Source organism: Phacochoerus africanus, chromosome 8 (genome assembly GCF_016906955.1).
Source record: "Phacochoerus africanus isolate WHEZ1 chromosome 8, ROS_Pafr_v1, whole genome shotgun sequence".
Classification (NCBI taxonomy): domain Eukaryota; kingdom Metazoa; phylum Chordata; class Mammalia; order Artiodactyla; family Suidae; genus Phacochoerus; species Phacochoerus africanus.
In genome coordinates, this window is record NC_062551.1 from 80,860,724 (window position 1) to 80,884,274 (window position 23,551).

Here is a 23,551-nt window from a genome sequence, read left to right on the forward strand (position 1 = left end):
CTTTAAAAAAAAAATCACAGCTGATCCCATCACTCCCCTGCTTCTGATTCTCTAACAGCTTCCAATCATTTCCAGCAGAAAGTCAAACTGCTCAGCATGGCCCTCACCACATCTGGCTTCTACCTCTTCTGACCTAATCTCATGCCACCCTCCCCTCATCATTCACCGAAGTCCCCCACTGCACACCCATCACTCCCACCATAGTGCCTTTATGCTAGCTGGTCCCTCCTCCTGGAAGGCTCTTCCTCCTCCAGATTTTCCTCAGACTGGGGCTTTCCCACCAGGCAGATCTTGGCTCAAATACCACATCCTCAGGGAGGCCTTCCCTGGACCACCCCAGCCAAGCCAACTGTCCTGCCCTGTAACTCCCTAGCACATGACCCGATTTCTTTCATTCATAGCACTCATCCAAGTCTATAATTAACTTGTTTGTGTGTTTATAAACACTGTCTGCCTCCATCTCCAGATTACAGGTTCCAGCATATCAGGATCCCACTAGCTGGTTCACCACTATCTTCCAGCACCTGCGACAACGCTCTAGGCAGACACTTGAGGAATCTTCATCAAATGAATGAATAGATAATGAACTGAGGGAGTTAGCCACAAAGAGAAGCAAGGCACATCCAGGGGTCTAGACAGAGCTAACAGGGCAGGGGACAGATCTTCTTTGGAAAACCAGTTGCTCCACTTCCCTAGACTTAAGAGAGGGCTCTCTCTCTGAGCCAGCATCTGTCAACTCCCACAACCTGGGCCAATCCATGTCCTAGAGCTGGGCTGGAGCCCCAGATTCTTCCTGTGATGCTCCTCACTGACCTGTGTGCCCATTACCACATCTTCAGTGCCTAGGACTCACCAAGGGAGAACCACCAGGGAGGAGGCAGTAACATGCTGCTTAGAAGGAGGCAGGATAATAAACAGCATTAATAACAGTTGTTGGAGTTTCCTTGTGGCAGTTGCTGCTATGTCATGGGTTTGATCCCTGGCCCAGGAATTTTGACATGCTGTGGCGGGGCGGCAGGGGTGGGGGGAAGCAGTTGTCATTTTTGGGACTCCTACATTGGGGTGGTATTTTATTAAGAACCTAGGTTTCAGAGCCAAACTCCCAGGTTCAGCTGTCTGATACCACCCCTTTGTAGCTATTTGACCGTGGGTGAGTTCCTTAGCTTCTAGATGCCTTAGTTTTCTCACATGTAAATGGAGAGAACAATAGTACAGACCTTACAGAGTTGCTTAGAAGGTTAAAAGGCCCTATGAGAATTCCAGCAACGGACTATTAGGCAATTTACATAGACTGTCACATTAAGGGTGAGTATTATTATTATTATTTTGGCTGCACAGATGGCATGTGGAAGTTCTGGGGCCAGGGAATGAACCTGAGCCACAGCAGCAATGTAAGCTACAGCAGTGATGCTAGATCCTTAACCTACTAAGCCACCAGGGAACTCCAAGCATAAGTATCATTACTAGGCATATGCATCTATTGAGCATTCATTTGGTTTAGAGAACAGTGCTAAGCATTTCATTAACTCATGTGAGCCTCACAGAGACCTTGAGAGGTGGTCATAGTTATTATCCCCATCTTACAGTTTAATAAACTGAGGCTCAGAAAGTTGAACTGACTTACTCAGTTGTTATCCAACTTGCAAATGGCAGTCAGACCACACACCTAGGTCTGCCTGCCTAACAGATTATTTCCAATACATCTCACTCAGGCTCTCAAAGGCAGAGACTTTTCCAAAGTCCGTTTACTTGGGCTAGGCTAGGCTGCCTGTTGCATTTTCCCCCTTCTTTCCTGGCAAGGCACTCCCAGCCTTAGTTCCTCTTCATGGCTAAATGCTGGCTGGCTGGCTGGCTGGCTGGGATTTGTGTCTGAGTTTGTATCAGGCAGCCATGCTCATTTTGCTTTCAATGCACAGGATTGGGAACTGTGCCAAATTGCAGAAAGGGCATCATTGCAGGGGTGGGGGTGGGGATGGGGGTGCTGGATTTATCAACAGCTTCCTTCTGCTCCCCGGATGTGCCAGTGCCAGCACCAGCCTGTGGTCTGACATCACCAAGCCCTTAAAAAACTCTCCCACTCCAGGTTGAGCAGAGGCACCCGGAGGCCTGGCTTGCTGCTCCTGTGCACCACCTTGAGGGCATTTCAGTTACTGCACCGCCAAGCCTGCTCAAACTGCTCATGAACCAACTCCAACAGCTGGTCCTAAAAGCAGCCAGCAAAGTGCAACCTTCTTCCCTGTCACAGTGGTGGCCTTCGTGGCGTGTCCCCTGGTACTCCAGCTATAGTTTCCTGAGCACCATGTTCACACATACTACTGCACCTCTGCATGTACCATTCCATCTGGCTTCTCTACCAGGCAATTCATCTTTCAGTTCTCAACACAAAAATACTTTCTCTTCCCTGAAGTCCTCTCTGGCTTCTCAAGTCATCCTGAGACATTCTTCTTGCATTCCCATTATGCGTTGTATCTTCAAAAAAATAAGGATTTTGGTGTCTGCCTCTACACTAATGATTAGCCGTGTGAAGGCAGAGAGCTTATGTTTATATCTGCCTGGCTTTATTTTTAATTTTTTTTCAATTTATGTTTTATTTTTAAAAATAATTTTTAATTTTTTTAGGGCCGCATATGGAAGTTCCCAGGCTAGGGGTCAAATCAGAGCTGTAACTGTTGGCCTACAGCAACACCAGATTGGAGCCGCGTCTGTGACCTACACCACAGGTCACAGCAACACCGGATCTTTAACCCACTGAGCGAGGCCAGGGATCAAACCCACATCCTCATGGATACTAGGTAACGAATTTGTTACCACTGAGCCACAAGAGAAACTCCTGCCTGGCCTTAAAGGTCACAAATGAGTAGGCTACAAATGTGTTTTGTTTGCCATAGTGTATCTTAGGACAATACGAATATGATGCCAATACGTAAAACTGGGTATTTCATATAAAAATCTAGTTGGCCAGCTCTCCCGAAAAAATTGGAAGGGATGGCACACTGGGCCTGTGTTTCCATAAAGCAACAACTAACCGGGGCTGGGTAGCGGGTGCCCTCTTCAGATAGGCAGGTACTCTCCACTACTCATCCAGTGTGTGCACATGCCCTTGACCCCTGGGGGATGCTGAGTTTTGCAAGGAGGTGCTCAACAAACGTGCTTGCCAAATAAATGAAGGAATCAATGAGAGAATGAATGGAAGAGAAAGATGAAATAGAGAGGTAGAGAGAGCAGGTGACAGCCTGGGTAGTAGATAAAGTGAATTTACAAGACTTGCTTCTCTCACTTTGGGTTGCCCACCCTCAACACTGAACCAGCAGGAAATGGCACAACTGTTGAAAGGACAGACATTCTTGACCTTCAGAGAAAGAATGCATCTCTTGGGATGGAGCCAAGAGATTTCCAGGCCACAAGACAAAGTGAGGAGAAGAGGCTGGAGGTAGAAATATTCACACAAATGTCGAATGTGTTTATTACAGCACTGAACCCAGAAATAGTGGTCAGTGTTTCTTTTTTGGATAGAACAATCCTTCTTTATGCAGGGCTGTCCTTCACATTCCAGGACATTCCGCATCTCTGGCACTTGCCTACTAAATGCCAGTAGTGCTCTTTCCCTCCCTCCCATTATTATATTGTATTATAGACAATATAATAATGTTTGCATCCCCACCAAATTCATACATTGAAGCACTAACTCCCAATGTGATAATATCTGGAGATGGGGCCTTTGAGAGATAATTAGGTTTAGATGAAGTCACGAGAGTGAGGTTCCATAATGGGATTTATGTCCTTATAAGAGGGAGAGAGACCAGAGCCTGAAATCTCTCTCTCTGTCATATGCAGACATAGTGAGAAGGTGGTTGTCTGCAAGCCAGAACAAGGCTGGTTTAGAACCAGGATGATGCAGAAGCCTTAATTCCTAGCCCTCACCCATGGCAGACATTGCTAATTGATCACAGAACTCTTTTCTTCTGATGTAGGGTGCAGTCTCAGATGCCCTCTCCAAGCAGCACTCCAGAGAGCTTCCATTCATCAGCTAGAGCTGGCACTCAGCTGCCATGGTGCGGTTGTGCAACAGAGCAACCCCATCAACAGCCAGGCCTGTTTAATCTTCATAAAACCTTAACCTCATTTTTGTGCCTCCTCTTTGCTTTCCAATGTCAGTCTTACTGGTGCATTAGGCCTGAAATAACTGAGCAGCTCCCACACATACTCCCCCAGGAACCAACACCCTTACCACCTACTCCAGTTGCCTCAGCATCTGATATGGCCCCTGGACCCTAATCATTTACCTTGAGTGACCTCTAAGCGACTTCCTGGCCTGCCCTGTTCTCCCCTCACCCTGTCTCTCCTGCTGACTTCCTTCCTGGACCACAATTCAGACTCACTCCTTTATCCACAATCTCTCTGTGGTGATCTCATTTGGGTTTGTGGCCTCAAACAGGTTAATGACGGAAAAATTTTCTATTTTCAGCCCAGGATTTCTTCCTCATTTCAGCCTCATACAACCTACTGCCTATTCAACTTCTTCCCTGGAGGGATTTGGGCACCTCTAAATCCAACACATCCAAACCGGAACCCTTTTTTTTCTTTTTTTTTTTTTCTGTCTTTCTAGGGCTGCACCCTCAGCATATGGAGGTTCCCAGGCTAGGGGTCCAATTGGAGCTGTAGCCGCCAGCCTAAGCCAGGGCCAGAGCAATGTGGGAGCCGAGCCACGTCTGTGACCTACACCACAGCTCACGGCAACGCCGGATCCTTAACCCACTGAATGAGGCCAGGGGTCAAACCTTCATCCTCACGGATGCCAGTTAGGTTCGTTAACTGCTGAGCCATGACGGGAACTCCCAAATCTGAACCCTTGATCTTCCACCTCAAGCCTGATTTACACAGTCTCCCCCACACCAATTAATAGCAATTCCATCCCTGCAGATGCTGCATGAAAAGTCCTGGAGTCGTCTTGATACTTATATTTTCTTGTACCCACATCCAATCTGTCAGGAAATTTTGACAGCTCTCCCTTTAAAATATATCCAGAGTCCCCCACTTCTCCCCACCTCCATGGCTGTAACTCTGATCCAAGCCACCATTATATCTTGCCTGAATTATCAAAACAGCCTCCTGGTTGGTCTATTTCTTTTCTTTTTTTTGGCCACCCTGTGGCATACGGAGTTCCCGGACCAGGGATCAGATTGGAGCCACAGTTGCGACCTATACCACAGCTAGGTCAATACTGGATCCTTTAACCCACGGTACGGGGCTGAGATTGAACCTTCGTCCTGGCACTGCAGAGACACTGCCAATCCTGTTGTGCCGCAGTGGGAACTCCTCTCTATTCTTTTTCTTCTTTTGTCTTTTTAGGCTGCACCCACGGCATATGGAGGTTCCCAGGCTAGCAGTCGGATCAGAGCTGTAGCTGCCAGCTTACACCACAGCTACAGCAACGCTGGATCCTTAACCCACTGAGTAAGGTCAGAGATTGAAACTGCATCCTCATGGATACTAGTCCGGTCCGTTTCCACAGACCCACCATGGGAACTCCTCTACCTCTTTTTTACAGTTTTTTTTTTGGCTGTTTCTCCCTACTCCACCCCACCCCACCCCCGGGGCCTATGGAGTTCCTGGGCCCAGGAATCAGATCCAAGCCACAGCTGCAGCAGCCTGTGTCCCCACACTCCAGAGACCACAGCAGGAACTCCTGTCTCTCTACTTCTGCCCTTGGCCCTGACAATTTACCACAGCAACTACATGGATCCTGATAAATTCGATTATTTAATTCCCACCCTAAACACCCCCACCCCCAACCAGTGGCTCCTTGTTTCACTCCATCTTCCAACTCCCCCCTTCTCTTATTCACTCCAGACCTACTGGCCACCTCAGTGCTCCTTGATCCTGCAAGGCGCATGCCCACTTCCAGGCCCTCAGTTTAGAATGACCTCGACGTCTGCCTGGCTAATCCTCTGTTTCTTTCACATTTTTTGCTCAGAGGTCACATTCTCAATGAGGCCTCCCCTGACCACTCCCGTGACCATCCTTCCCAATCCCCCTCACTCTGCCCTATTATATTCCAAAGCATTTATCACATTCAGAACCAGTGTATAATTTACTAATCATGTGTATTGCCTGCCTCCCCCATTAGAATACAGGCCTCATGCCCATGGGGATTTTTGTTTCTTTTGTTCACTGTTGAATCCCTGGCACCTGGAACAGTTCTCAGCACAAAGTGAGCCCTGAATAAATATTTGATGATAGGTGACTTGATGATTTAGAGTAGATACCCTAATTAGTTCAGCCCAAACCCAGAGATCCCAGTCTGGGTACAGGCTCTTCAGACCTGGTTTCACTGGGTTCAACTTGACCTTGAGGATGTTCCCCCTAAAGTAATGGGGCAACCATGACTGGTCAGCCACCTCGGCCAAGGAACCACATCTCTGATTCGGGCGCCCATCAAGTCTTACTGTGTGCGTCCTAGACTTTGGAAGCAAGGTAACATATGAGGTCTCCTCTTTTCCCTGGCCTCAGGCTTCCTCCGATAAAACACAGATAGACACATACACGCTGCACAGGACTGTGGGGTGCAGAAGTCCATGGCTACCTTTACCTTTCCATCGACGGCCTTTTTGGAGAGGAGGTGGCCGAAGACTTGGAGTCCACAGAGTCTCTCCTGAAAGAAGAGAAACTGAAGATGAGATGCTCTTGCAGGCTGGCATCAGTCTTGGTCTAGAGAGGTCAGAGGCCGGGAAGAAAGCATCCTGGGGCCAGACCTGCTGAGCTGAGGATGAGAAGCTTACCTGGACCACAGCTGCCTGGGAGAGAGAGCTCCATGAGATGGTCACCCTCGCCTAGCCTCCACCAAATGAAGCAAATTGAGGAAGGAAATCAAGATCTGCCAAGCACCTAATACTGGTCAGATGTGTTACAAGTGTTATGTCATGTGTTACTAATTACTAGCAACCAGTTCTCAGCAGGCCCTTCCTCCTTGCTGTCAATTCTCAGCAGGCCCTTCCTCCTTGCTGGCTAGCTGGAATCCATGGAGACTGGAATTTCTGGGATTGTCAATTCTCCAGAGGAGCCAGAGAAAATCAGCCTGCGCCTCCCCTGTGGGCACTTTAAGAGGAGGAGAAGCAGAGAAGCAAAGCACCTGGGCCTTGGAGATAGAAGAGTTGGGTTTAAAAGGGCAAGTGAAAAAGCAGGGTACAAATTTAGATGCATACTGTGCCTGAAGTCAGGCAAGAAAACGAACACCTAGGATGGACAAAGATGAAAAGAAACTACATCCAAATGCTAACCATGGTTATATTAGGATGACTGGATTAAAGGGAAAAATTTCTCCTACATTTTCCAGAATGCATGTAGCTGCATTCTTTTTAGGATATAGAACGCATTTCCCCTTTTACGGGTTTTATCAAATTAATTTGCTTGCAAATTCTAACTCCCACTCCCCATGTCACTTACCCAGCTCGCCTTTTGTTCCAGCACAGGTGTTACCTTCTAACAGACTCTGTTACTTGCTCCCTTATTTTATGTATTGTCTAATCACCTCCACAATGTAAATTCCACAAGAGCAGAATTGGGCAGGTTTTGTTCACTGTGGAGGACATTGTGCCCATACCATCCCCTGGGCACTCCTTCTCCCAACTGCACTGGGACTCACAGGCTTTGTCTGGCAAGACCCGCCCTGGGCCTGTGCCTGAGGGAGTTCTCCACACCAGCCAGAACCAGCAGGCAAGTGGGCAGGAAAGGCTGGGGAGTTAACCCAGGAGCAGTCTTCAACCAGACACGTGGGAACAGGTGGGCAAATACCCCAGCTTCCTAGGCCTTCAAGTGGGTCAACTGGGCTGGATTCTCCACTGCTCTCCAACAGGATTTAAGCCCTGGGCACCCATGGGAGTCACCTGCTCACTGATAACACCCTGGGTTGGTTCCCTTCCCCTCCCTGTCTCACTTCCTCACTCCTCTCTCTGCATTTCCTGAAATCACTTCCCAAATAAACCCCTTCCACTTGAATCCATGTTTCAGGGTCTGCTTCTGGGAAACCCAATCTAATATATTCAACTGACTTCTCCCAAGTGAATAGAATAGTACCTGGCACAGAGTAGGTGGTCTATAAACATTTGTTGCTGAATGCTGGGAAGTCAAACAGTCAAGAAATATTAAAAAAGTGGAAGAAGAAACCTCCTCAGAGGTAACAACTGTTAAGTTTAATGTCCTTCCTTCCAGATCTTTTCTTTCTTTTTTTAATCTTTTGTCCTTTGTCCTTTCAGGGCTGCACCCGAGGCATATGGAGGTTCCTAGGCTAGAGGTCGAATTGGAGCTGCAGCTGCCAGCCTACACCACAGCCACAGCAACGCCAGATTCAAGCCATGTCTATAACCTACACTGCAACTCACGGCAACACTGGATCCCCAACCCACTGAGCGAGGCCAGGGATCGAACCTGCAACCTTATGGTTCCTAGTTGGATTTGTTTCCTCTGCGCCATGACGGGAACTCCCAGATCTTTTCCTACATGCATACAAACATATGTAACATTTATCATTCTAGAAGGGGAGGCAATGACACAAGTTATAATTCCAGTCCTGGAGTTCCCGTCGTGGCGCAGTGGTTAACGAATCCAACTAGGAACCATGAGGTTGAGGGTTCGGTCCCTGCCCTTGCTCAGTGGGTTAACGATCCGGCGTTGCCGTGAGCTGTGGTGTAGGTTGCAGACGCGGCTCGGATCCCACGTTGCTGTGGCTCTGGCCTGGGCCGGTGGCTACAGCTCCGATTGGACCCCTAGCCTGGGAACCTCCATATGCCACGGGAGCGGCCCAAGAAATAGCAACAACAACAACAACAACAACAAGACAAAAGACAGAAGACAAAAAATAAATGAATAAATAAATAATTCCAGTCCTGCCCCTGGGAAGGTTATCTTCTCTGAGCATCACTTCCATCACTTGTCAAATGAGGAGAAAAGGACCTATGTCTTAGGGCTGGCTGGAAAAAGGACTTTCTTTTTTTCTCTTTTCTTTTTAGGGCTGTACCTGCAGCATATGGAAGTTCCCAGGCTAGGTGTCGAATCAGAGCTACAGCTGCCAGCCTACACCACAGCCACAGCAACAAGGATCCGAGCCGTGTCTGTGACTTACACCACTGTTTACAGCGACAGCGGATCCTTGACCCCCTGGAAGGGGCCAGGAATCTAACCCACATCCTCAGGGATAGTAGTCGGGTTTCCACTGTGCCACACCAGGAACTGCGGGAAGAGGATTTTAGCTCATTAACATCCCTATAGGCAGTTCCCGACACCAAGTCCTCACTACTCCCTCATCCTAGGTATCTGATTTCTTCTTTTCCAGATTATGCAAGGTTCCTGCATGGATCTCCAACTCTCATTTCATCCTCCAGGTGGTCTGGGAGATGGTGGGTGAGCAATTTTCAGGGGCCAGCTCTAGTTATCCCGCAGACCAGACCCATCCAGCTTTGGACCTTTGCCCCAGTTTCATACAGGAGGAGGCAGCAGAGAGGGAGAGAGGAAGCGAGACCACCCTCACGTGCCCCTCCCATCCCGCACTGGGCCTTGGGAGCTCCTCTGCGGGGTGCCTGCCTGAGGGCTTCTTGGGGACAGACAGGTGCAGGCAGAGCCAGAAGCTGAAATTCTTGCACCGGAAGAAAGGAGGGACGCTGTGAACCTCTACCCCCGAGATTGCCCATTTTCTGGCCCCTCCTCAACTGCTTTTCTTTTTAGAACAAACCAGAAATATTCTGCAGTTTTTGCAAATGAACATTATGAAAACTATTTAGGAACATGAAAAAATGCCTCGAACAAAAAGAAGTTGAATATACAGAGATGTAATGGTATATGTATACTCCACCTACAGGAATGGGGAATTCTGTAGGTAAGTAGATCAGGACAGGGAGGGAAGAGAAAAAAATAAAAGCTGTTGCATTTGTCAGAAGTAGCACACTGTACAGAAATATTTTTAATTTTTATTTTACATTTTACTAATGTGGTTATAGTGTTTTTATAATAAATAATAATGATGAGTTGTCATAAAGAAAACTAAAGAGAGGAGCTCACTGGTGGCTTCAGTAGGTTAAGGATCTGGCATTGTTACTACAGAGGCTCGGGTTGCTGCTGTGGTGTGGGTTTGATCCCTGGTTGAGGAATTTACACATGCTGCAGGCATGGTCACTCCAAAAAAATAAATAAATAAATAAATAAAAAGAAAGGAAGTTCACCAACTAAGCTGAAATAGGGCTCCTGCCCATTAGATTTCCCAGGAAGATGAGGGGACAATGGCTCTATTCTGCTCAGCCATGGTGAAAGCTTCATTTCATAGCTCCACACTGTGAAAAGTGAGCTGGCATCAACAATTCAATGCCCCATTAACTGTTTTGTAAAATGCTGGTTATATAAAATTCACTTATTTAATTTTTATCAAAATGGGATCATACTATACAGGATAGTATATATAGTGCACAGCATCTCTTTTTCTTTTGTTTTGCTTTTTAGGGCCACACCTGTGGCCTATGGAAGTTCCCAGGCCAGGGGTTGACAGTGCTTCCAGTGACAATGAGCCCTGACTGGTAAATTGCGTCTAGAGAGGAAGGGCTCTGAAAGAACTATAAATGATGAGTGGAAAAACACAGCTCTGGGGCTACCCCAAGTGCGGTGAGTCTTATAACTGGTCATGCCCTTGTTGGGATCCTGGAAGTCTAGGGGATTGTTTTAAGATTTGGGACACGGGGTGTCTGAGTCAGAGGGTTCCCACCCATTGTCATTCCCTGTACCTGGGAATGTTGCCTGAGTGGGCCAGAGAATGGGTCTGGATGCTGCATGGTCCCCTATGATAACTTCTTGGGGTGAGGAACACATGAGGTTGCCCCGCTGGCACACTGCATCTCCTGTCCCTGAATCCTTCCAGGTGAAGCCTGTGCCAGAGACGGCCTATCTGGGTCTGGTGAATCTGCCTGGTTGGGCCAAAAAAACCTCCAGAGAGGACACAGTAGGAGTTTATAATAAGAACCACCTCCAAGGGTGCGAGATTTAAATGAAGTTATATAAGCAGAGGTGCTGCCATAGGACATGACAAGTGTGCGTCCCCTTCTGTCCAGAAAAAATACCTGTCTTTGGGCTCTTCCACTCGTTTTTTCCTTGGAGGGGAAAGGCTTGTCTCTGGCTTCCAACTGGAACAGTCAAGCCTTTTTTCTTTCTTCTTTGCTTTTACTCTTTTCTCTCCTTTTTCTCCTTTGGGAGGTGCTGGAGAATCTAAAAACAAAATGGTGACATTGTTCCTCAACTCTCTCTGTCTCAGCCAAATCCAGGACTTCGGGGAGTAAGGGGCAAAGGGCAGGGACTCCCCCTCCCCCTACAAATACACATGTGCACACACACACACACACACACACACGATGCACATGTGTGTGCAAACCCAAGCTCATACATGGGGACAGAAAGACATTTGCACACACCTATGCACCCATTCACACCAATGTGTAAATACAGACATGTACAAACACACAAGCACACACTAATATTCACATAGGGACATGTACAGGAAAACTCACCCATCTACAAATCTCACACTTGTGTAGACAAGAACCAGCATTCCCACTGGAGGCCATCTATGACTTATTAAGTCATTCAACAACCATAGACTGAGTACCTGCCATAAGCCCGGCACCGCCTACCCCAGGTGCTGGGAAGAAAACATGGCTCAAGGTGACCTTGCCCCTCTCACCCAGCAGCCGTTTCCAGTTTCTGATGAGGACTTTGGCCAAGGACACCACCTCCTTGTCAGAGCAGTGCTTGCGGACCCCATTCACAGCGACTCCAATCCTGGTGGTCTGCAAAGCGAGAGGGTTAGCGGCCAGTCTGGGAAATTAGGACACATTGGACTGACTGCCCTAATCGGCAAGACCTGCCAAAGCTCAACCACCCCCTTCCCCTGGTCGAGCCTCTGCAGAGTCCCAGCCCTAATCCGGAGCTGAGGTAATAACTCTGACCTTATAACTGAGACCCTGACCTGCTGCCCTTAGTGAGGTCAGTGCCCAAGGCCCAGCCCCTTGCACTGATGGGTAACTGCAGCTTTGTTGAAAAGCTGATGTGGAGGTGGTGGTGGGCCTGGCTGATGACCAGAACTCCTCACCATTTCTGCCCCTGGGTGGCTCTGAGTTTAAGTTTCAGCTTAAGATGCAGCTCTGGGAGTTCTTGATGAAGTTGCCCAGTGGGCAGGGTGGGTGCCATACTTAGATGAGGTAAGAATTTAGAACAGCCTAGGAGTTCCCATTGTGGCACAATGGTTAACGAATCTGACTAGGAACCATGGGGTTGTGGGTTCGATCCCTGGCCTTGCTCAGTGGGTTAAGGATCCGGCGTTGCCGTGAGCTGTGGTGTAGGTCTCAGATACAGCTCGGATCCCGCGTTGCTGTGGCTGTGGTGTAGGCTGGTGGCTACAGCTCTGATTCGACCCCTACCCTGGGAACCTCCACATGCTGCGGGAGCGGCCCTAGAAAAGGCAAAAAGACAAAGACAAAAAAAAAAAGACGCAGCTCTGGCTATTACAGATTGGGTAGGTGCTAATTTTTCAGGGCCAAGAGCTCCTGCAAAGCTTGAGAGGTACATGGGTAACATAAAAACGGGGGACTTTTCCCTCTCCCCGGGTCACTGGCTTCTTGGATCACACAGGCCCAGGGCCTTGCAAATTGGGGTATTCAAGGAAAGCAAGTCTGTCCTTCCCCCAGACCCAGAGGCCCTGAGTGTTGGAAGATACCCTGGTGCCATCTAAAGGCCTGGGTCCTCACCCTCAGAGCAGCTCCAGATCCCACCTCCCTCCCCCGCCCTCTGCTCAGAAATTCCTCCCAGACCCCATCCTTGGAGGGCGCCCCCATGGCGGTTTTTACCTCCCCCACAAGGTCACTCTCCACCCCAGACACTGCCTGGGGCTTCCCATCCCACCCACCTGGAGTAGCTGGATGGACATCTCACAGCTGTTCAGCTTCTTCAGAAGGTCGAGGGCCCCTTCCTGTGGGAGGCCACAAAGTGAGGGCTGGGGCGGGTGGCTTCTGCCCCAGGCCCCTCTCTGACCATTGTGTGGTCTTGGTGAGAAGGAGGTGGACAGGAGGTAGGGAGGAGGCTCTGCCAGTGACAGGATACAGGCAGACAAGAGGTCAAAGGAAGACAAGGGGAGCTCCCGTCGTGGTGCAGTGGTTAACGAATCCGACTAGGAACCATGAGGTTGCGGGTTCGGTCCCTGCCCTTGCTCAGTGGGTTAACAATCCGGCGTTGCCGTGAGCTGTGGTGTAGGTTGCAGACGCGGCTCGGATCCCACGTTGCTGTGGCTCTGGCCTGGGCCGGTGGCTACAGCTCCGATTGGACCCCTAGCCTGGGAACCTCCATATGCCATGGGAGCGGCCCAAGAAATAGCGGAAAAAAAAAAAAAAAAAAGACAAAGGAACATAAGGAGAGAAGGAAAAGCTTCTGCCAGCTCTCTAATTTCACCTCCCACCACCCAGCTGGGTTCAGACCCTCTGAGCCAGGGTCCAGCCCTAACCACTCACCCTGACCCCCAGACATTGATTCTGCTGTCCCCTCACCAGGCGGGCTCTTCCTTCTCCCATCTCTCCCTCTTGCTTCTGCTTTTATCTGCCTCCTCTCACTTCCCAACTGGGAGCTTCTGTATGTTGAGGACTGTGACTTTTTAAAAATAGCTTTATTGAGGTATAATTGATACACGATAAACCCCACTGACTGTAGACTACAATTTGATGAAGTCTGACATACATATACACCCCTGAAACCATCACCACAATCAAGATAAGAACAGAGTCAGTATTCCCAACATTTTCTTTATGCCCCTTTGTGATCTATCTCTCCCTGAACCCTTAACCCCAGGCCACCGCTATTCTGCTTTCTGTCACTCTAGATGAGCTTACATTTTTAAGGATTTTATAGGAAGTGACTGTAAAGGATTTTTTTGTCTGGCTTCTTTCATTCAGTGTAATTATTTTGAAATTTATCCATGTTGCTGCACAGATCCATAGTTCCTTTTTATTGCTCAGTTGTTTTCCATTGTATGTATTGTGCCACAGTTTGTTTATCCATTCACCTGTTTTTTTTTTTTTTTTTTTTTCCTAGGGGGCATGCACTTGCAGCATGCAGAAGTTCCTGGGCCAGAGATCAAATCCATGCCACAGCAGTGACAATGCCAGATCCCTAACCACTAGACCCCCAGGAAACTCCTCCATTTACCTGTTAATGGGGCTATTAAGTAGTTCCCAGTTTGGGGCTACCACAAATAAAGCTGCTGGGAACATTCCTGTACAAGTCTTTGTGTAGATGTATACTTTCTTTTCTCTTGGGTCAAGAGAACTACTTGGAGTTCCCGTCGTGGTTAACGAATCTGACTAGGAACCGTGAGGTTGTGGGTTCGATCCTTGGCCTTGCTCAGTGGGTTAAGGATCCAGCATTGCCATGAGCTGTAGTGTAGGTCTCAGATGTGACTCGGATCCCATGTTGCTGTGGCTCTGGCGTAGGCCGGCAGCTATAGCTCCAATTGGACCCCTAGCCTGGGAACTTCCATATGCTGTGGGAGAGGCCCTAGAAAAGGCAAAAAGACCAAAAAAAAAAAAAAAGGGGGGGGGGGGACTACTTAATCTCTGAGACCTCTGGGTTTAGCACACAGCCCAGTGCTCCCTGAATAAGTGAATAAAGCAGAAAGCAGAAGACGAGACAGAAAGAAAGGCAACTCAGATGTGAAAACCTGTCGGTTGCCAGGCCTTGAACTACCCCCGACCCATTTCAGCCTTCTCTTTCTTTCCACCCACTTCCTAGAAGCCAGCTCTAGCCTCCTGTCCTGAGATCGGTTCCCTGGGGAGCACCAGCTGACTGTGTCCTGTGTGCCCTGTACACTGGCCCCATTGTGTAGTGTCAGCTGCCAACCCCCACCCTACCAGGCTTCCCGGGACATGTCCCAAGAGCTGCCTACTGTCGGTCCTCAGCCTCCCTTAGAACTTGGGTTCACAGTATGTTTTCAGAAGTGTGACTTGTGGATGTGTGATGTGTGTGCATGTGAACTTGTAGGCACAGACGCTGCATATACCACTGATGAAAGGCTTACCGTCTGCTGGGCACTACGCATTTTACACTAGCTCCTTAACTCTCACAATGACTCTATGAAGTAGGTCGTGTTACTATTCCCATTTTTACACAATCATTATCCTATCTTCACAGAAGGGAAATCCAAGAAACAGAAGTGAATTTGCCCAAAGTTACAAGGAACTGAGCTGGGATTCAAACTCAGGCCTTTCCAGTTTGACTCACTATACAACCATGTAGATGGTAAGGAAATAGATCAGGCTAGACATGTACAATCATGGAATAGCAAATGGGTAAGTGCAGGGGTATGCTGGTCAATGTTTAAAAAAAAGTTCTCAAAGGAAAAAACTGACTTGCAGTATTTGCCAATTTCTGTGGGGTAAATATTCCTCCCATGGTCAATGTCAAGCTACCAATATGCTGTTACTGAACTGAAGGAAGTCTTGGAAAGAGATGCGTGATACGAGACCATATTTACATAACAGAAGTAAATAACCTCCAGACCACAGATGAAAGTAAGATGCAATAAAATAATAAGGAAGTGAAGATATTATTTATGGTCTTTGTTTTTGATATAATTTATTTAATTGTAAGCATATAATTTATTTTTTATTTTTTTTTTGCTTTTTTTTTAGGGCCGCACCTTCTGCATATGGAGGTTCCCAAGCTAGGGGCTGAATTGGAGCTGCAGCTGCTGGCCTACGCCACAGCCACAGCCACATCAGATCCGAGCTGTGTCTGCAACCTACCCCACAGCGCACGGCAACGCCAGATCCTTAACCCACTGAGCAAGGCCAGGGATCGAACCCACAACCTCATGGTTCCTAGTCAGATTCGTTTCCGCTGCACCACAATGGGAACTCTGCATATAGTTTACTTTAAAAACGTTTTATTTTATAAGCATATAATGTAATGTTAGAAATGATGGCTGTATTTAACAACTGGCTTGCAAAATTCCTGAAAGTTCAACAATCAGTGTTAAGCCAGTTCCAGCTCACCACTGGGCGTGGGCCTCTGTATAACTAGGTCATGCTGGAGCACAGCTCTAAGCCCCGGTTGTAGCTGGACTCAGAAAGTCTTGTGCAAATGCTGTCAGGGCATCTCTCTGGATGCACGTAAGGGACGTGCAGCCAGCAGTATCTATGGTCCAGGTGGGGAGCGGCTGTGTGTATGCTACTTGCTGCTTGTTTATTTGTCTTTGTGGGATGATGCCTGTGTCAAAACATGTCTGAACGTGTTAGTGTGGCTGTCTGCTAAGTTTGTAGCTTATTGAGTGCATATACACGTCTAGACATGTGTGTAGCTGTCTTCCTGTATCTTTCTGCTAACATAATGGTCAGTGTGTCAGGCATGTCAGGGTCAGTTAACCATGTCTCATACAGCTATGTTCATAGTTGCTTGTTTAGCTATATTGTGTGGCTGCAAGGATGTAGTTATGTTTGCTGTGTGTGATCATGTGGATACGTGGCTGGGATGGTTGGTGTTTGGCTCTATGTTTGAAGCCGTTAACAGTTGGTGCGCGTTCACAGCATCGGACAAAAGCCCTAAGTTGCTGGGACTTCAGTAATTGGCAGAAAACCCCGGGCCTGAGCTGCAACGTGGAAGATCCGTCTTACTACAGGAAGTGTGTCCTCCTCTTCCTAACCACCACTGGGCAGGTCCACTTTCACTCCCAGAGCAGGCCCCACCTTTCTCGGTCACATGCCCAGAGCTCTGTGCCCACCCAGATGCTGCCAAGAACCCAGGCGCAGACGTGGCTGCAGGCTGGCTCTGTGCTACAGGGACCCTGTGGCCAGACTTGCATCCTTCCTGGAGGGAGCTCTGGGCACTTCCATAGGAACCCTCGCCAAGGGACACCACTTCCCCTTCCTACTTCACAGAAGAGGGAAATTGAGGCGAGAGAGGGAAACTAGAGGGGTGGTCTAGGTCCATTAAAGGAGGGAGGGGAGTCCAGGGCAGGTGCCCTCCTCCTCAGCGAAGCTGTCTTTCTCAGGTCTCCTAAGCTTCCCCCCTCCCCTCTCCCCCCCACCCCACAAAGGTCCAGAATCTCCTGGCCCAAACCTGGGGTCAGCAAGGGGCAGGGTTGAGATAATCTGTCTACTTGAGCTGGAATTTGGTTCAAGAGACCTGTGCTGGGCTCTGCGCCCCCAGTTGAGAAAGGGCTCAGTTTCACTGACTTTGGAGTATCCTGGAACAGGAGCTTCCAGGTTTCTGAGTTTCCTCTGGCTGTGCAAAAGCAGGTGTCATCCTCTCACCCTTCCCAAGCATCAGTCCCTGTCTTCCTAGGGTTTCACATCGCTTCCATCCTCACTGCCACCAGCAGAGACAAAAATCCAGTGACATTCCTTCCCAGGAGGTAGGTAATCTCATCTCATCTTCTTACAGATGAAGAAACTGAGGCTCTGGTCTTTACATGGATCAACTAGTTACTGCCCATGTCTACTCTAGGGCTGCCTGACATTCCTTGGATCCAGCGACCCCTACCTCTTCCCTGCTCTAAAACCACCCTTAGGGTCCATCCCTTTCCCAAGCTCTGAGGAGCACAGAATGTGCTGGAAAGGCTTAGATGGTGGAAGAGGAGGACCCTGAGACACGGCAAAGTGGGGGGACCTACCTGTTGGGCTATCCTCCCCTATCTTCCCTCTCTTGGTGAGCCACCACCCTCCCTATCCCAAGGCCAAGTTTGCTTGGCTCGGCAACCCGGCGGGCAGCCAGCTTGAGGCAAAGATCACCCGGAGGATCAAACATTAACTTCAAGTCGCCCGTGCTCTGGGCTCCTGGCACGGGGCGCTTTGGGATCCGCGGGTAGGGCCGCTAGCCCTGATTTCCCCCCCAACCTCCCTCCAGCTTCCCCCTCCCGCCAGTCCAGGCCTCTAGCGGGTCCCTCTTCCCCCGCCCGCGGGCCCCGTGGACACAGCGGCTGCCCGACACCTGTTCAGCCCCCGCCTCCCCGGGCCCCACCCTGCGGCCAAGGAAAGGGAGAGTTGCAAACAGAACAGCTCCTGGAGACTCAAACCGTGGGGTTGGGGTTTACGAGGCCCCTTCACTTTTCTTTGCCAGATCCACTCCCGGGGTGGGGGACAGACGCGGCTCAGCACCTCTCATCAGCTCAAATTTCTTTGCCCCTTCTCAGGTCACCCAGGATTTTGTTCCCCCTGGCCTCCCGTCCCGAAGTCGCCACCGCTCCCCAGGCTTTGCACACGCCGAGTCCCTGGGTCTTTTTCCAGGTCCCCGTCTCTTCGCTCTTTCCCGAGCGCTGCACAAGCTGCCCAGGGGCCCCAACCCTGCACGTCCCGGCGGACGTGCTCAAGCCCGGTCTTCGGGGCCCGCACGATCCTGCCCCGGCCCACGCACACGCCCACCCCGAGGTGCCAGCAATCCCCACGGGGCGCTGAGCCCTGCCTCAGCCGCACCTCCCTCGGGTCCCCGAGTCCCGCACGCGCCTCCCGGGCGCCCAGCCAGCACGCGCCCCCGGGAGTCCCGGGTGAGCACGCGCCGCGCCTCCGCGGGGGCTGTGGCCCGAACTTTGCCGCCTCACCGTGTTCTTCCTGGCCACCATCTTCTCCAGCTTCCTGGCGATCCTCAGAAGCTCCTCTTCCTGGCCCATGGTGGCCCCGCGACGCCCGGCGGGGCGAGGGGCGCAAGGGCGGCAGCCGGGCTTCGGGGGCCTGAGGCGCAACGGCTGAGGGCGCGCAACCCGCGCGGGCAGCGAACACACCCGACACGCACGCCCGGCGGGGGCGGGGGCGGGGCTCTCCCCCACCCCCCTCGGCCGCCGGCCTCCCGACCGTGGGGGAGGGGTGGCGTGCACTAAATATAGACTTCAAGGACTCGCCCGGGCAATCGCGCGGGCCAGTCGGCCCTCCCGAGAGGGGGACGAAGCTGCGAGAGCCGGCCCTTCACCTCAAGCCCGTCCCGGGAGGTTTGGGAAGGAGGACTCTCTGGCGAGTGGGGCGGCCGTCGTTCCAGGACACAAGAGGTTGTGGCGGCCAGGAGGGCGCCAGAGGGTGCTCCGGGAGCCTTGAGAAGAGTTCTGGGCCCCAGAGTCTCTGCACCGTTGCCCCTCAAAGCGGGCGGACCTAGTTCGTGCCTATGCCCACGTGGAGGCAATTCGGTACACGCGAATCACATTATTTTTGCATCATCGCTAAAGCCAGTTGTGTCCGATCCTGGGCTCACTCTTTGGCGCGCACGGCATGTATCCAGCCCTGTTGCCGTCAGTTCGGTGAACAGCTAACAATCTCTGCTGGTGTTGCAGGTCCCACCAGTGCACGGTGAGACTTGGGAGATTTTTTTTTTTTTTTCCCCGTTTCTAGGGCCGCTCTCACGGCATATGGAGGTTCCCAGGCTAGGGGTCTAATCGGAGCTGAAGCTGCCGTCCTGCACCAGAGCCACAGCAACGCCGCGTCCTCAACCCACTGAGCAAGGCCAGGGATCGAACCCGCAACCTCATAGTTCCTAGTCGGATTCGTTAACCACTGCGCCACAACGGAAACTCCGGGCTTGGGAGATTCTTAAGTGTACCAAACTTAGAAAAATACGGATCCAGGAGCATGGGTGCCCTTTATTTATTCAGGGTCAGGACACTGCCTCTCCAATGGGATTGGGTCTGGAAGGGAGGAAACAGGATTATGCCCTCAAAGCTGTACACGCATCTGTGCTCCTGGGGAAGGACCTTCCAAGTGTCCTCAGCAGACACAGATCCCTTCCTAAACAAGTGAGTTTGACAGAAAATGATCTGTGTGTGTGTGTGTATGTGAGAGGTGCTTATGGACCTGAAGGGGAGATTCATAAAGAGTGGTCCACAGTGTGTTTGGGATGGGGAGTTGTGGCTTGGGGTGTTCAGTGAAATCTCCAGACTTTCCTGAGAGAAACTTAGGGCGCCCCATCCCCTGTCACAGAGTAGATGCCTCTGGCTTCTGATGACAATGTGAAATTAAAATGGAGTGATCACAGGAGTTCCCGTCGTGGCGCAGTGGTTAACGAATCCGACTAGGAACCATGAGGTTGCGGGTTCGGTCCCTGCCCCTGCTCAGTGGGTTAACGATCCGGCGTTGCCATGAGCTGTGGTGTAGGTTGCAGACGCGTCTCGGATCCTGCGTTGCTGTGGCCCTGGTGTAGGCCGGTGGCTACAGCTCCGATTCGACCCCTAGCCTGGGAACCTCCATGTGCCGCGGGATCGGCCCAAGAAATAGCAAAAAAAAAAAAAAAAAAAAAAAAAAGACATAAAATGGAGTGATCACAGTTCAGGCATCCAAAATGGAGTCGAGTGGCCGAGAGGATCTGGTCTCAGACACATCCCCACATCACTGAAAACTTTCTTTGAACTGTACCAAATCCAAGGACACCACCAGAGTACTCAGAACGACACCTGCCAACTACAAAACCTGATGGTCTCAAGGTCTCCCATTGGAACTGTGCAACCATTTCAAACCCCAACCAATCTTTACTTAACAAGCACTCTTACTTCTGGCCAGCTGCAATTGTAATTCTTGATAAACAACTTGTGTAACTACCTGCAACCTTGAGGTTTTTGCAGCTGTAAGTCTCCCCCATTTTGTAGTCCTGCAGAACACAACTCAAGCACTTCTTGAGTCTGCCTCCCAGGCTGCAGTACTAACAAAACCCAAATAAACAGTTTTGTTTTTTTTAATCAGGTCTCCATTTCTAAAATTTTGGTAAACACTTCTAACTGCTGCTGTGTGACCTGGGACCAAGGTAGTTAGGGGGAGGTTTTTTATTCATTCAACAAATACGTACTGAATGTCTGAGCAACAAACAAGACAGATCCAATCTCAGCAAGGGGGACTCAGTCTAAGGGTAAGAACAACCTTAAACATCATCAATCCTGTGCTATCCCAACTGGGGTGAGGGTCAGGAAGAAATGGAGGGTAACTTACAGATGTATTTGAGGAGACCTGCACCAGTTAGGGTGTCATGTTCTCTGAGGAAATGAAGTTTAAATTTTGGGCAGAAGTGCTGAGTGGGAGTTGTGGGGAGGAGAAGGAGGAGAGTATTAACATAAGAAGAAACATTCATTCATTCATATATTTATTTAATTTTATTTTTTTTGGCCACACCCATGGCATATGGAAGTTCCCAGGCCAGGGATCAGACCTGTACCACTGCAGTGTCAATGCCAAGTCCTTAACTCACTGAGCCACCAGGGAACTCTCCTTCATGGATTTATTGAACACCTACTATGTCCAGGCACTTTTAGCCCTGGGCATCCTGGGAGGAACAGAGTCCTGGAGTTCTGAATGTGCAAAGCTTAGGGAAGGGAGGGTGCTTGGCATGTCAGGGTTGAAGGAACTGAAAAATTGGTGTGGCTACAGCAGAGAGGTGAGAGGAGTGCACAGAGGGGAGGGGCAGAAAGTTGGAGATGGGTGGGGCCTGACCATGCAGAGCACTGTAGGCCACTTGTAGGAGGTTAGACTAAACCCTCTTGGCCAATCTCCAAGCAAGCCCCTCTGGGTTGAGGGGACAGCTGTCTATAATTACTTAGGATTGACTTTTTTTTTTGTCTTTTCTAGGGCATATGGGGGTTCCCAGGCTAGGGGTCGAATCAGAGCTGTAGCCGCCAGCCTATGCCAGAGCCACAGCAACGCGGGATCCAAGCTGTGTCTGTGACCTACACCACAGCTCACGACGATGCTAGATCCTTAACCCACTGAGCGAGGACAGGGATCGAACCTGCAACCTCATGGTTCCTAGTCGGATTCACTAACCACTGCTTCACGACGGGAACTCCAGAATTGGCTTTTAAAAAGAGCAGATTTGATGAGTTCCTGTTGTGGTGCAGCAGAAACAAATCCTGACTGGTATCAGTGAGGATGCAGGTTTGATCTCTGGCCTTGCTCAGTAGGTTGGGGATCTGGAGTTGTCATGAGCTGTGGTGTAGGTTGCAGATGAGGCTCAGATCTGACATTGCTGTGGTTGTGGTGTAGGCTAGCAGCTGTAGCTCCAATTTGACCCCTAGCCTGGGAACTTCCATATGCTGCAGGTGTGGCCCTGAAAAGCAAAAAAAAAAAAAAAAAAAAAAAGAGTAGATTTGATTTTCTTCAAACTTCTACCCAGTTCCCACTATGAGTTGTGTGGCATCAAAAGAAGCCAAGATTCCTACATCGACAGAACCTAAGAAAACATTGAGTCTAACCCCTGTTTTGTACAGATGGGAAGACTGAGACCCAGCGAGGCCCAGGGTTGCAATAATGCTCAACAGTATCAGACACAGTTGGTACCCACTGCATCTCCTCTGCCTACCTGTCCATCCCCGAGGCCACCAGCAGGCAATTTCTGGACAGCATCCTGCATCTAACTGAGGCCTTCAAGGCAGCCTGGAAGTTGAGCCTGGAAGTTGAGAATTGGGAATGGATACTCCCAGAAAGGACCCTAGAACCAACGAGAGGCCAGAGTTGGTGGTAAATTCTCTAATTCCTTCATTCTCTATGAAACAACCTGAAGGTATGTTCTAATCAGTGGTCTGTCACTTCACGCTGTGTAGTGAAGGATGTTTAGGAGCAGCCCGACCTCCAGCCACTAGATGCCAGCAGCGCCCTCCAGTTGGGAACCATAAAAAAGTCCCTGCCTTGCCAAATGTCTCCCCAGCTAGATAAGCCTTCTTTGCTCACAGTGGTAACCCCTTGTCAACACATCCTATACTTAAAAACACATCCTATACTTTTTTTTTTTTTTTCCATATGCTGTGGCATATGGAGGTTCACCAGGCTAGGGGTCCAATCAGAGCTACAGCTGCCGGCCACAGCCACAGCCACAGCCACGCAGGATCCAAGCCACGTCTCCAACCTACACCACAGCTCATGGCAATACTAGATCCTTAACCCACTGAGCAAGGACAGGGATCGAACCTGCAACCTCATGGTTCCTCGTCAGATTCATTTCCACTGTGCCATGACGGGAACTACAATCCTTTACTTCTTTTTGACCTTCTGTTTCACATCCCTACTCCCTCTTTGTGCTTCCTGGGATCACCTCACACATAGACTACTTCCCCCAAATCCTTCTCTCAGGAGAGATAAAATTGAAGCAGGGGGAGTTCCCGTCGTGGCGCAGTGGTTAACGAATCCGACTAGGAACCATGAGGTTGCGGGTTCGGCCCCTGCCCTTGCTCAGTCCGCTAACGATCCGGCGTTGCCGTGAGCTGTGGTGTAGGTTGCAGACATGGCTCAGATCCAGCATTGCTGCTGTGGCTCTGGCACAGGCCAGTGGCTACAGCTCTGATTCGACCCCTAGCCTGGGAACCTTCATATGCCGCGGGAGCGGCCCAAGAAATGACAAAAAGACCAAAAAAAAAAAAAAAAAAAAATGCAGGGACTGTGGCAGAGCTAAACTGCCTGTCTCCAGACTTGGTCATTCATTATTGTGTGCCCCACCCCCGCCCCGGCACGTGCTCACACACTGTGTAGTGAAGGATGTTTAGGAGCAGCCCGACCTCCAGCCACTAGATGCCAGCAGCGCCCTC

General features: G+C 50.0%; 1 protein-coding gene across 3 annotated transcripts in view; it reads right to left on the reverse strand.

Moving 5' to 3' along the window:
* Positions 1–18,821, reverse strand: part of TCEA3 (transcription elongation factor A3) — a 37,757-nt gene extending 18,936 nt beyond the window's left edge. The window contains exons 1-5 of one of the 3 annotated variants that reach the window (XM_047792426.1): positions 18,608–18,821; positions 12,935–12,997; positions 11,714–11,819; positions 11,097–11,241; positions 6,590–6,652 (exon numbers count right to left, since the gene is read on the reverse strand). In XM_047792426.1, coding sequence (XP_047648382.1) covers positions 6,590–6,652; positions 11,097–11,241; positions 11,714–11,819; positions 12,935–12,997; positions 18,608–18,676 — 446 coding nt within the window. In that variant the 5' untranslated portion in view covers positions 18,677–18,821. The remainder of the gene's footprint in view (positions 1–6,589; positions 6,653–11,096; positions 11,242–11,713; positions 11,820–12,934; positions 12,998–18,607) is intronic. The other 2 variants (XM_047792428.1, XM_047792427.1) reach the window with 2 other exon arrangements.
* Positions 18,822–23,551: the final 4,730 nt, after the last annotated feature.